Source organism: Salvelinus alpinus, chromosome 1, assembly GCF_045679555.1.
Source record: "Salvelinus alpinus chromosome 1, SLU_Salpinus.1, whole genome shotgun sequence".
Classification (NCBI taxonomy): Eukaryota; Metazoa; Chordata; class Actinopteri; order Salmoniformes; family Salmonidae; genus Salvelinus; species Salvelinus alpinus.
Window position 1 is genome coordinate 55,535,983 of NC_092086.1, and position 13,974 is coordinate 55,549,956.

At 43.4% G+C, this 13,974-nt stretch overlaps 1 protein-coding gene across 2 annotated transcripts; it reads right to left on the reverse strand.

Annotated features, from left to right (window-relative positions):
* Window positions 1-438: 438 nt before the first annotated feature.
* Window positions 439-13,023, reverse strand: LOC139580951 (interleukin-3 receptor class 2 subunit beta-like). Of its 2 annotated transcripts, none has more exons than XM_071410171.1 (13): window positions 12,693-13,023; window positions 12,288-12,417; window positions 11,973-12,127; window positions 11,621-11,775; window positions 8,033-8,177; window positions 7,557-7,692; window positions 7,220-7,374; window positions 6,696-6,823; window positions 6,269-6,452; window positions 5,348-5,444; window positions 4,584-4,653; window positions 3,808-3,914; window positions 439-3,668 (listed from the first exon to the last, which is right to left on the reverse strand). In XM_071410171.1, the coding sequence occupies exons 1-13, from the start codon at window positions 12,841-12,843 to the stop codon at window positions 2,873-2,875; spliced, it is 2,409 nt and encodes an 802-aa protein (XP_071266272.1). In that variant the 5' UTR covers window positions 12,844-13,023; the 3' UTR covers window positions 439-2,872. The 2 variants fall into 2 exon arrangements, with proteins under 2 accessions (XP_071266272.1, XP_071266261.1); XM_071410160.1 differs by having other exon boundaries at window positions 3,808-3,917; window positions 12,693-13,022.
* Window positions 13,024-13,974: the final 951 nt, after the last annotated feature.

A 13,974-nucleotide genomic window follows, 5' to 3' on the forward strand; every position in this document is an offset into this window, starting at 1 on the left:
AAAGTTTCAGACGGATAACTTGAAGTAATGAGCGTTCTACATGACATTTAGTTTGAAGTCACCCAGGTACATTTGGGAAAATCGGGTACATTTGCATTCATATTACATTTTTCTGCAAGAATATCGTCAAATCTGTATATTTGGACTTTGATTTAGCTTTTCCAGTATGAGCAGCCATGTTATAAGTTCAACATTTGCAAAACAACCAGTTTTCATAACTTCATAACACCAAACTTCCCTACATAGTGAATAGGGAGGCATTTGCGACTCAAACCTCTGATGTGTAACAAGGGGGATTTACATGTATCTCTTCCTGGGGTCGATAGTACGCCACATTTTTCATATACGCGAGGGGAGGTCCTCGGGACTAATCTAAAACATACAGGTTCTCTAACATCAGGGAGTGGAGCATGGGAATAATAGGTATAACGAACAATATAAGAGGTATAGCGAACAACATTCATTTATTTTACAGCAAACAAAACAATATTTTCATCTTCATCTCCAGGCATACATGTTCCTTGGAAGCTCTAGCTCATGCTCATTCCCTATCACAGGACATAAACAAACTTTAGTTGACATACAAATCCACAATTACATTCGATATATGCCTGAGCTATGGCATAACACAGATCAGATCAATTACTCGTGGTCACAGAACATGTTGCACAATACTCTCAGGAGGGCATGCCATAGGTGAAGGAGAGCGGGTCAAATTGGCATACGGGTACTCTTGCCATAAACAAAAGATCCCCGGATATGCTTCAGAATTTGGACTAACCCAGTGTCGCCACTCCCATCCTCCCTGCGCATGCCAACCTTACCATGGTAATGCCAATCTGTAGAACAACAAGAACAGCCAGGTTAAATACTGAAGGCCACACCCTTAATTACAATCAACAATCTCACACACCTGGCACTGACAGAGGCACGAGGCTACATTCACCAACTTAACAGTTCCACCCTGTTACATCTTTCCCCTCTATTTTTGAAATGTGTTCTCACATTTAACCAAGAAAGCAAAAAGCTTGCCACACAGACCCTTAAAACACGTGGGCCCCTCAGGGGTGCGTGCTTAGTCCCCTCTTGTACTCCCTGTTCACCTACGACTGCTTGGCCGCCCACAACTCCAACACCATCATTAAGGTTGCTGAGACCACCTACAGAGAGGAGGTCAGTGACCTGGCAGTGTGGTGCCAGGACAACAACCTCTCCCTCAACATCAGCAAGACAAAGGAGCTGATCGTGGACTACAGGAAACGGAGAGCCGAGCACGCGCCTACCACATCGATGGGGCTGTTGTGGAGCAGGATGAAAGATTCAAGTTCCTTAGTTCCACATCACTAACAAATAAACATGATCCACACACACTAACACATTCGTGAAGATGGTACGACAATGCCTCTTCCCCCGCAGGAGGCTGATAATATTTAGCATGGGCCCTCAGATCCTCAAAAAGTTCTACAGCTGCACCATTAAAGGCATCTTGACTCGCTGCATCACTGCTTGGTATGGCAACTGCTTGGCATCCGACTGCAAGGCGCTACAGAGGGTAGTGCGTATGCCCCTGCCGTCCAGGACCTCTGTACCAGGCGGTGTCAGAGGAAAACATGTGTCAAATACTCCATCCACCCAAGTCACAGACTGTTCTCTGCTACGACACGGCAAGCGGTACCGATACACCATGTCTGGAACCAACAGGACCCTGAACAGCTTCTACCGCCAAGCCATAAGACTGCTAAATAGTTAATCAAATAGATACCCAGACTATCTGCATTGACCCTTTTTGCACTAACTCTTTTGACTCATCACATACGCTGCTGCTACTGTTTATTATCTATCCTGTTGCCTAGTCACTTTACCCCTTACCTATATGTACATATCAACCTCAATCACCTCGTATCCCTACACATCTACTCAGTACTGGTACCCTGTGTATATAACCAAGTTATCATTACTCATTGTGGATTTATTCCTTGTGTTATTCTCTTTTTCTATATTTTTCTCTCTGCATTGTTAGGAAGGGCCCATAATTAAGCATTTCACTGTAAGTCTACACCAGTTGTTTACAAAGCTTGTGGCGAATGGCATTTGACCAGGAGACCGTCATCACCGTTCGCATTCTGTAACACAGCACTTTGCGGCCCGCTGCTGTAGAACGACAGGAACAGCCACTGGCACTGACAGAGGCATAAAGTGCCACCCTGTTACACATGTGCCATCCATGTGATGTGGAGGAAACCTGGGAATCTGAACCTCAGTCACCTTACCACCCAGAGAGGAATGGCTTACCGCAGTATGCTTCTGTGTTTGTAGTTAGTCAGTACAGTAGAACCCATAGGGGCGACAGTGTAGCCTAGTGGTTAGAGCATTGGACTAGTAACTGAAAGGTTGCAAGATCAAATCCCAGAGCTGACAAGGTGCAAATCTATTGTTCTTCCCCTGAACAAGGCAGTTAACCCACTGTTCCTAGGCTGTCATTGAAAAATACAATTTATTCTTAACTGACTTGCCTAGTTAAATAAATAGGCCACCTCTGAGTTCAACAGATACACAGTAAGTACAGTGCTGCCATCTGCTGGGCATTGTGAGTAACCAAGGGAGGCTTCTCTATGAGGCTCCAACAGTTTTCCCTCCCAGAAATAGAAGTGTTTCTCAATCTCAACCCAGTCTTCAGTGACCACAAATCAGTAGTTTTACACATGTGGTCCATTCCAACACGAACACACCTGAATGAATTAGTCCAACTAATAACCAAGCTCTTGTGATTAGTTGAGACAGGTGTGTTAGTGTTAGAATGGATCAAATATTGAGAACAGTGATGTATAGTGGCCCTCATGTAGTCCAGCATTAGATGGGGTTAGCTAGTTAGCTAAGTGGCTAGCTGGGACAGTCTGACATAGGGATCCTCCTTGCACTGCTCCTCCTGCCTCATCTCCCTCCTAAAGACCTGCTGCTCTTGACTGCCCCCTTTAGGTGGTCCAGAAGACTGCACATGGTCCCAGCCCCCAAGTGCCTGTAGGGCCGGGAGGAAGCAGTACCCAGAGGTGTGTAGGGTAGGGCCCACTGGGGGCAAGGTGAGGGGGGTGGTGGTGGTGGTGGGAGGGGTGTACGCTGGAGGAGGGTCTTCATTCTCACTGGGTGGTGAGCAGGTGGACATAGAGCTAGGTCCGGGTGGGAGGAGCTCTGACTTGGGCCATGCCATGATGTCGTTGTTGCCGTTGTTGTTACCAGTGTTCTTACTGTCGTCCGCTACTACAGCGCTCGTAACAACATCCGACACTCCCTCTGTTGATCTGGACAGGCCACCACAGGCCTGAGGCATCGCCACGTAGTCCTCACTCGACTCCGAGAGGGATGGGGCAGACCTCTCCGAGGAGGACGGAGAAGTGGGTTCAGAGTTAGAGAGAGTGTTGTCGGACTCCTCACAGGGAGGCTCCAGACTCAGAAACTCACTCGGGGCCGGTGAACTGTCGCCACAGAAGATGTAAGGGCCACTGAAGCTGAAGCCGGATGAGTCTTGAGCAGGAGGGCCGGATCTGTCCACAGGCAGCAAGTGGAGGGAGGAAGAGTTTGGGTCACACTTCTTCCACCCCTCCTTGGTAATGGAATGGAACAGTCCATTGGCCTTTACATCTGGGATCAACCACAATGGACTATCTGAAGAGCTGCAACACAACATAGTGAGGTAAGGGTTAGGATTGAGGCAGGGTTAGGGTTGAGCCAGGTCACCATGTGTACGAGTTATCTTTTTTAAGTGTTGGATAGTGTAGGTTAAATAAGTATAAAGATATGAGCTAGTTTTACCAGCTGGAGCAGAGACTGTTATCCTCCCTGCTCTCCTGTGTCTGTACCCTGCAGATGTAGGTCTTCTCACTTCTCTCACTCTCATGGAATAACAACCTATCAGAAGACTTCTGGGAAAGAGAGGACATACCATTATCTGTGAGTGATGAACGATGAACGACATGATACAGGCACGTGCACAGATAGGGGTCTACCTTTACTCTCCCACCCGCCCCTTTGCCCTCCCACTCGCCCTTTTGGGTGGCGGTATATTTTTTGTATACAGTTTCTGTCCTTGTTGTTCTAAACCCATTGCCCCCAAGTCGTCGTGACATTGTCAAGTTCACAAACTAGCAGATTTACATCAATCAACGTGAATGATTAGCTGATAGCCCACCCTCTAATCCCGATGTCAATCATGTCTTTTGGAGGCACTGTAACTAGCTGGTTTACAATCTTGAAAGTGAGTGTGTTGTTGCAGAAATAAATAGGCCAATGCTAAAGCGTGTTTAAATGTTCGCTACAGAGGCAGTTAGTATGTTATGAATTTTGAGATATGAATTGCCTTTTTTTTTCTCATTTTGAGCACCTGCCCACTAAAAGGTCTGTGCACAGCCCTGGATACACACAATGGAATTTATAGTGGTTATGAAAAATGATCTTTGTGCACATTCTAGATGATTTGTATTATTATTGAGTGCAGTTGTCATATATTCAATAGCTGAGTAGTCCACAGCGAGATGCTTTGTGAATAATGCTGGATGAATACTCAGCCATTCAGATGTATTCAGGCTTACCTTAATGACCTCTCCCAGTACCTTGCTCTTGAGGGGAGACGGGACAGACACCTCCCACAGGACTACCCTCCTACAGACAGAAAACAAAAACTAATGAATCAATGGATGGACGAATGAATAGAATGACAGCTAACCGCCAAAATAAAGGAAACACCAACACAACTTTGGCATAGATTCTACAAGTTTCTGGAATTCTATTGGAGGGATGCGATGCCATTCTTCCATGAGAAATTACATCATTTGATGTTTTGTTGATGGTGGTGGAAACCGCTGTCTCAGGCGCCGCCCCAGAATCCCCCATAAGTGTTAAATTGGGTTGGGATCTGGTGACTGAGAAGGCCATGGCATGTGGTTTATATGGTTTTCATTCTCATCAACCCATTCAGTGACCACTCGTGCCCTGTGGATAGGGCCATTGTCATCCTATTGTGTTCCCATAGCTATGGTAGCCAAAATAATGGCCTGCCCAGCATTTCTATACATGACCCTAAGCATGATGGGATGTTAATTGCTTAATTAACTCAGGAACCACACCTGTATGGAAGCACTGGCTTTAACACTAGTAATAACACAAGGGCATCTACTTGGTAAATATTTTCTTTTTCTTGAACTGCACTGTTGGTTAAGGGCTTGTAAGTAAGCATTTCACGGTAAAGTTGGCACTTGTTGTAATTCGGCCCATGTGACAAATAAAGTTTGATTTGAAGGGCGAATTAAAATGGTAGAAAAAGAATAGAAACAGTTGGAGAAGTCTGAGTAATCACCTGTGACAGGCTGGTATGGTAACGTAGAGAGCGATGAAGACAATGGCCACCAGTATACTGATGAAGACGTAGAGGAAGGTGGTGATGGACCAGGAAGCTACCAGGAGACATGGGACAAAAGATGCATATGTGAGAGTGAGAAATGTAGTTGATGATCATCGATGAGTAATTGATTAGTAGTGTCTGGATATTCCTGTCTGTCATGTGATCTGATTGAGATGGTGGTTTCTTCAAGAGAACAAAGTCACATTTGATCAGCTCCTGTATGCTGCCTTCATCAAGTCTAGTCTTAATTTCTTTTTATTTCACTCTCCGAACCCTCCAAACGGCGTGTTCAACACATTTCAATATTATTTTCTCATTTTTTTATTTTCTCATTTTTCACACGAAAGCAAATATCGTGGCTTCACATAAGACTGACACATGGAAGCAAAAAAAACCCGCTCTTTAATACTTAATGAAAGTCTTTACATTTGTTTTTGAAAACATTCTTCAAGGGATATGAACTTTGGTGCTTTTTCATTCAGCATCTCATGAATAGATAATCATATTATAGTTTTTAGAGCTCTGCTATTTTGACTCGCATGGCTGGCACGACTAGATGAATTGTAAATAATAAAATATGGTTCACATCCCCCCATTTGTACTTATTTCAGTGCAGACTGGTTATCTCTGATGATAAAATATGTTTTCAGAGTTATTTGAAAAAAATAATTGAATTAGCTTGGTTCAAGTTTGTGCTCTTGCCAACTCCATTGCTGTCATTGTGAAGCAATATACAGCAATTGACATGACAATGAGTGACAAGGAGTTGGCATAATAGCAAAAACAGACTCTCTCAGGCTAGAATAGAATACAACAATAGATTAGAATACTATTAAAAACATGCTTCAACCAGGAGATACCATCTAGGTCCATTACCTGGTTGTGTGGTCCACTCCACTGGGTCGGTCCATTCTGAGGGGCGTCCGTCAAAAGTATCACCCTTTCCCGGGACCACCAGGGCTCTCACCTTAACCAGGTAGCACTCAGAGGGGCGCAGGGACACCCCCAGGATGGAGAGCGAGCGGGACCCCTGGGAGACATTGAAGAACATAGTATCCTCCTGAAAAAGAGAAGGTTGGACAGAACCAAGTGAGACACAGTCGAATTATCAGTCATTGTCAAATGATCTATTCATTGAGATGCTTAAAAAAGCAACAGCCAATCTCGCTTGATGAGCGTTCTTTAGCTGATGAACTAGAGATGATCAAATGTAATAGTGAAAATGAAAAGACATTGCTTTTGGATCATCCCACTTCCTGTGAAAGTATAGCACAAAAATAATGAGATAAAATACTTCTCCTACCTGAGTCTCCTTACTCCAGTAGTGCACCTGATAAGTCAGATCAACTTTAGAATTTGGCGGATTCCATTTTAGAATCCAGTTCCCATCTCTCTCTTCTATCTGCACTTTGAGTGGACGGTTTGGACGAACTGTGTAGAGAGAGACATCAAGAATCAGACATTAAGAATCTTTAAAGAGATTGAACGGGATCTTAAGTACTTACTAATGTATTTCTTTTTTTGCAGGACGTAACATATTGTACGAAATGGATGACGTCGTACACAGTTGTGCACAATTTCCCGGGACCCGTTTTGGCTCATGAGCACTCATTTCTAAACCACTGGCTGAAATCATATAAAACCTTCTAGAAAATTGTGCCTGTAATACCACAATATAAACTCCAGGTGGCAGCACTGATACACAATCACTGAGGCGGTATATTTTATGGGTTGCATCAAAACAAATATCATCATAAATTGAGTCTCAGCTATGAGATTTTATACTCCCCCAAATATCACCCCTGTCTCGGTGTGAAAATGACTCACTGTTTTTGTGCGTTTTAAACTTTTTGCTGTTGCGTGTGGGTACGAGCTCCACCTCTAGCTGCTCTAAGTCTTGGACATGGAAGGAGCAGCTGTATTTGAGCATTGGAGCCCTGGATGGAACGCTGACCATGGTGTTATCACAGCATTTCTGGGCTCTGTAGAGATGGTCGAAAGGAAGAGAGAAATGGATGGATGGGTGGAGAAGAGGGAGGACAATGCTGTGAAAGAGAGTAGTCATCTATGACACTGAAGTGTAGTCAACTGTTCTGTCTCATCCATGGGCACGCGCACATGAGCGCACACACACACAAAGGCATACACACAGATCTTAACTCACGGTGCAGCGTGGTTGTGTTTGTAGGACAGATGGAAGGTAAGGAACTGAGCCAGGTCTCTCTTCACCTCCCAGCTGCATGTCACCGCAGTCTCATTATCCAACACACACTGCGAATTGGAGGGGCCTGGCACAGGGTCTGAGTGAGGGAGGGAAGGGAGGTGAGGGAGGGAGGGAGCAGGAGGACAGGAGGAAGAGAGAAACAGAAAGAGAGGGAGAGAGAGAGAGGGGGAATTAGGGAGGACGGGAGTGAACAAAAGGAAAGTAAAAATTGATGCACGACTGAGCAATGCTAACATGACGCGATCACAACTCTCTGACACCTCTAAGTAAATCACATGCCATCGCAAGTCGGTCCTTACAATTTCATTACAAACTCATTACAATGCTATCAAACGAATTACATTTCATTGTATGACATTACATTATGGAGGACAGAGGATGGAGTATGTTTATGTATATGTAGGGTTTCCACTCACCCTCCTCAGTCCACCAGGTCACTAGGGGGCTCCACTCGCTCCACAGTCCCGTCTTCCCCCTTGCCCTCACCTGGGCTTCATACTGGAAGCCGGGCACCTGAGCCTCAGCCTTCACACTCAGCTGGGTGTCCTGAACCTCCACTGCCTGCACAGAGAGAAACAGACAAAGAATATTGAGTCCCAAATGGCATAGTGCCCCACAAGGCTGTCGTCTAAAGTTGTGTCCTATAAAGGCAATAGGATGCCATTTGGCACGTACGTTATGTGTGCATCTCAATTGACTAAAGTGGCTCTCCATTGGGCACAGACATCAATTCAACATCTATTCCACATTGGCTCAACATAATTGAACATAAACATCATTGAAACAACATGGAAACAGCGTTGATTCAACCAGTGTGTCCCCAGTGGGTTCCTTTCTTTGTTTCCTTCCCTTCATCTGCACTAGTGTGAAGCACCTGGTCTGGACAGGTGAAAGTAGACTTCCTGAAAGACTCTTTCAAACTGCTTCCACCTATTTTGTGGCTTGAATCAGTGCATATGAAAGGGTGGAAACCACTTCAGACTATTGAGACAGAGCCCTGATCTTTATATGACTCCCACCGGTGGTTTTATTTGCTATACTATTGCCGTGCGATATCCTCTCAGTCTTAGATAGTGGCGTGGTAATCCTTGGTAAGGATCGTGACGAGCTAGAACATGTGAAAAAAATGGTAGTCAACTGAATGCGCCACTTATACTGATCAAAAATATAAACGCAACATGCAATAATTTCAAAAAATTTGACTGAGTTACAGTTATAAGGAAATCAGTCAATTCAAATAAATTCATTAGGCCCTAATCTATGGATTTCACATGACTGGCCAGGGGCGCAGACATGGGTGGGCATAGGCATACCCCCTTTGGAGCCAGGCCCACCCACTGGGGAGCCAGGCCCAGCCAACCAGAATGTCTTTTTCCCCACAAAAGGGCTTTATTATAGACATAAATACTTCATCAGCTGTCTGGGTGGCTGGTCTCAGACAATCCCGCAGGTGAAGAAGCAGGATGTGGAAGTCCTAGGCTGGCGTGGTTACACATTGTCTGCGGTTGTGAGGCTGGTTGGACGTACTGCCAAATTCTCTAAAACGACGTTGGAGGCGGCTTATGGTAGAGATATTAACATGACATTTTCTGACAAGTACTGGTGGACATTTCTGCAGTGGTGGACATTCCTGCAGCCATTTCTCAGAATGGTGCAATGTCTCGCAAGATCACTTAATGATTCATTCATATTCTACATAACAAACCAACTATAATCAAATGATAAAGGCAGGCTACGGTTAAACCAAAAACACAATGTAGTTTCATATGACAATTTTGAAATGCAGCATTTTTTTTCTCGTGCGGTTGCTGTGTTTAACTCTATATGCTCTAAAATGTGATTAGTTCAGCCGGTTAGCTACCCTTACTTACATAGTCAAGAAGATCAAAATGCATATTCCCATCAACCTGTTTTGGATCGAACTGTTGGCATGCATGCAGCATGGACGTTTAACCTGTAAAACGTGAAGAATTATCATTCACGATTGACAGTGATGATGGCCTAATTTATAATAAGGTAGGCCTAATTTGGTGTTTTAGGATTTTCTGAATGAAAGGTTTCATGTTGGTACCAACTTTCATTCAGAAATGGCTTAATAATTGATAGTGCTCTGGTAGGCTACCTAAAACAATAGCACTGGTTATAATAAATGTAAAGCAATTTCCTGTGTGGTCATGTGTGGTCAAGTGATCATTCCAGCACCGTTTTGATGGGGACAACTTGGGAACTCATCTTGATAAATCAATCAATGTCCGATTTTTGTTTTCACTGAATCTCTGTTTGGATATTAGGTTACAATTATGCTAGGTAATGTTAGCTAAGTTGAGTTGAGTGCTCATGATCATTAGTCTAACAGTTAAAAGCAATGCAGATGTTCTCTACACACACACACACACACACACACATTAGGCCTATATAGCCTACCTGATGAGCTTCCCTGATGTTTTCCTGAACTTTCCAATACTTTTCTGATGCATTTCAGTCCCTTAGCCTACTGATGTGAATACACATTGTACACTTTCCCATAGACTATTCAAGTCATTTGACATGTTTTTTTTGTTATTGTTTAAAAAAGTCAAAAGGCCTACATCGTTTTAATAACAATATAGCTGAAACCACTATTGGCTTCATTGATTTACTGAATTTATTCTCTTGTAATTTTAGGCTAGGCTGTTTGCTGCTTGATTATTTAAAATATTATTGTAACAGTAGGCCTACCTATACAATAACCTCATATGGGTTTACTGACCACAATCCATTTAATGAATAATAAGAAGTGTTGATTATTTGGCCTTGGGGGGAGCATAGCACATGGAAGAAACCATAGCGCTGCAGGAAGGGGTGCTGGAAGTGCTGCAGATAAATTGAATTCAATTTGACAAATTATATAATTACTCCTGTCTCTATAAAAATACAAGAAATATTTATATAATTATTTAAAATATTTGCTGTAGATTGTGTTTTGTCACATTGTGAGCGATTACGGCAAATATAAAACAGCTGATTGTTGAGTTGTGGCTGTCAATGAACAGCAGGCAGCAGCTAGAAGGTATTTCACAATATTCAAAAATACACATGCGGAACAATTCTGTTTAAATTGGTGAGTAAACACTGGAAAGTTGGTGGACTATAATTTCCTCCTCATATTGTAGACCTAAGATCTGAGTATCCACTCTTTTCATTGGCCTATCCTCTTGTTGCATTTAAGACATGGGTTGTTTGTTTTAGCAACTTGACATTTGTGTGGTATAAAAAAATATTACTGTAATGTCTCCAGTCATGTAAAATGATTTACAGGAAATTACAGGAATTGATTTTTAGAAAATGCCCTTTTTTCTCTCACACACAAACCCCTCAGCCCCTGGTCTTCAGGACTGAGCCCCCAAATGTTATGAAACTCTGGTGATACCACTGGGCAGGAAGCAAAGGGGTAGTGATGAATCATTTTAAAGAAGTGATTCATCATTTTGTCACCGAGCAAAACTACCCTAAGCTTGTGCGGGTTTTGCGGGGGATATCTCATGCCATGATGAAAAACCTAGTCAGAAAACATAAGCAATATGTTTATTAACACTCTTAGAAAAAAAGGTGGTGTCTAGAACCTGAACAGGTTATTTGGCTGTTCCCAAGGAGAACCCTTTGAAGAACACTTTTTTGGTTCCAGGTAGAACCCTATTGGGTTCCACGTAGAACCCTTTCCCCTGGAGGGTTCTACATGGAACCCAAAAGAGTTCTAACTGGAACCAAAAAGGGTTCTCCTATGGGGACAATCGAAGACCCCTTTTGGAACCCATTTTTCTAAGAGTGTACACTGCATTTATGAAGATTCAGAAGCACACGTCTTAGATGAATAGGTCTTTAAGAGCACATTGTACGTAACCTGGTCCCAGATTTGTTTGAGCTTTTTGGCTGCTGTCCTTGACAATGAGTAACAGGGAGTTGGCAATATATAGCACAAACAAGATATGGCACTCAAGCTAATTGTTTGTTACTCCAGTACATACTGTCCAGTCATCCTGGTTAGACCTCCTGTAGTTGACCTGGTAGTTGAGAGTGGGGGTCAAGAGGGATGATGGGGGGTAGGGGCTTTCCCAGCTGAGCAAACGGCCCCCTCTCTCTACAAGCTGCTGTGATAGGTGGACTGGTGCACGCACCCTCACTGTAATACACACATGCACACACTGTCAAAAACAAATCAACACATACATGAATAGTCAAATACAGATATAGGACCCTATATAGTTTGACTGAATTTGGTGATATGCTAGCTAACTTGTAACTCAAATGAAACATGTAAACGTAAAGTAATTGAGAACCAATGACTTATGACAGGGGTCCTGCAATGTTTAAACTCACCATTCTTAGACAAAAGCAGGGCAGGGGGACAGGAGGTATTGAAGAAGAAGACATGGTTGGTATTGATGCCAAAGTCAAGAGTGTTGTACTGACACTGGGCAGTGAGCGTGATGTTGTTGGGATTCGGTGCTGGCTGACCATAGGGTTCACACTCCCTAGAGGGTCGGAGAAAGAGGGAGACATGAGTTCATTGAGTACATTGTTTTTCGGTGTCCACCTCCCTCCCTCCCTCCCTCCCTCCCTCCCTCCCTCCCTCCCTCCCTCCCTCCCTCCCTCCCTCCCTCCCTCTCATCACCCCATCAGCTCTATCCTTACCGGTTCTCAGGGCTGTCCCAGTAGTATAGGGCTAACGGTTGTGAGGACGGGTGTGGACTCTCCTCCCAGCTACAGCGGACGTAGGAGGTGTAGTCATTGTAGCACCGCAGGGACTCAAGCACAGGGGACACTATGGAGAGAGGGAGTGGGAAGAAGGATATAGACAATATAATTAGAACACATTGTGCTGTATGATGTAGTGTACAGTTCTCTCTATAGAGTAGAAAATATGATCTACAGTCACTTCTGGGAAAAAATTATTTCCAAGTGGGTGGCAGTGTTGTGCTAGTGTCTGTATCTTAATAAGACTTTCTATAATGTCCACAACTAAACATTTAATGTCTAAATTATACATTTTGTTGTCATCGATATCTGCTAAAAAGATTCTTAGACTTAGACCCCTACCGTGATATTGTTTGTTGTCCTGGATTGTGCAGCGTTCTTGTCCATTATAGCAAAGGACCAGGAGAGGGAGAAGTGATCCACAAGACATCCAGAAGAGGAGCATGTTTCCCGGGGAGCGCAGGAGGACAGGTCCCCTGGAGCAGACGAACATGGGTAAGGGTCAGCAGGTGGGTCTCAGTAATTAACCTTCTTGATCTAGACCATCTTGGGCCCGCATTATGTGGACTGACTGCTATATCTGTCAGAGTTCAGAGAAAAATGGCTCAGATACAAAAAGTCTCACTCACACTCACTCTCTCTCTCTCTCTCTCTCTCTCTCTCTCTCTCTCATGAACGTGCACACACACGCAAATATCATAATTCTCGGAAAAAATGACATCATTACCACTCACTTCCCTTACAGTATATTCTTCACTAAGTGACTCTGATGTTCCTCCCACCATCCGCTGTAACCACACATCCGTTCCTCTCGCCCTTGTTTGCTTTCTCTGGCTTCAATATGTTCCAAATGGCACCCTATTCGCTATATATAGTGCACACTACCCTATGGGACCCAGTCAATAGTATTGAACTTTGTATTATGGTGGCATTTTGGACGTAGCCTCTGTTCTTTATGATTGTGGTATGGTCTTCACTGTAATGTCCTTCTATCAGCCACAGACATTTTGGAAGAGAAGCGTGAAAAAAAAGTGGCAGAGAGTTGTGACTGTAGTGGCGTTGAGAAATCCCCATCAGATACTGTGTGTGTGTGTGTGTGTGTGTCTGTGTCTCTGTGTGTGTTTGTCTGTGTCTATGCGTGCGTTTCTAAATAAGCATTCTAAGAATACATTGTGGGATAGAGGTTAAAATACAAAGAGATGGTAAGAATCCCCAAAAATTAACACTTGTATGTAAGCTTATTTATACAACTTAAGTTGTTCTCGCCTAGTCTCCTATTCAGTGTTCAGTGAATTCTGTAGTTCTATTTCCAAGAAGTTATGGTGTACGTCAAGACTCATGCCAAATGTGTTCGGTCTGCTTCCTTTTTTCATGTGGCTGTTTACCATGTGGTCAAAAAATGACACTTAATCAATAGTGTGATCAGTACGCTCCCAGTGAGCACAAAACATTGAAAAAATACTTTTCAACCAAAAATACACATTTTCAACCAAAAGGGTATCTTTTCAACATTTTCAACAAAAAAAGGTGTCTTTTCAACATTTTCAACATCATTTCACATATTGTGCTCATAGGGCTATAGTATGGAATGAAATGCTGCACTGAGGGTAGTATAAGTAGCTTA

Coding starts and splice junctions, on each gene's coding strand:
- LOC139580951 (XM_071410160.1), bottom strand. CDS start 12,843: ATGTTCGTCTGCTCCAGGGGACCTGTCCTCCTGCGCTCCCCGGGAAAC. Junction 12,418..12,692: donor GGACAACAAACAATATCACG/GTAGGGGTCTAA, acceptor CTCTCTCCATAG/TGTCCCCTGTGCTTGAGTCC. Junction 7,693..8,032: donor GACCTGGTGGACTGAGGAGG/GTGAGTGGAAAC, acceptor TCCCTCACTCAG/ACCCTGTGCCAGGCCCCTCC.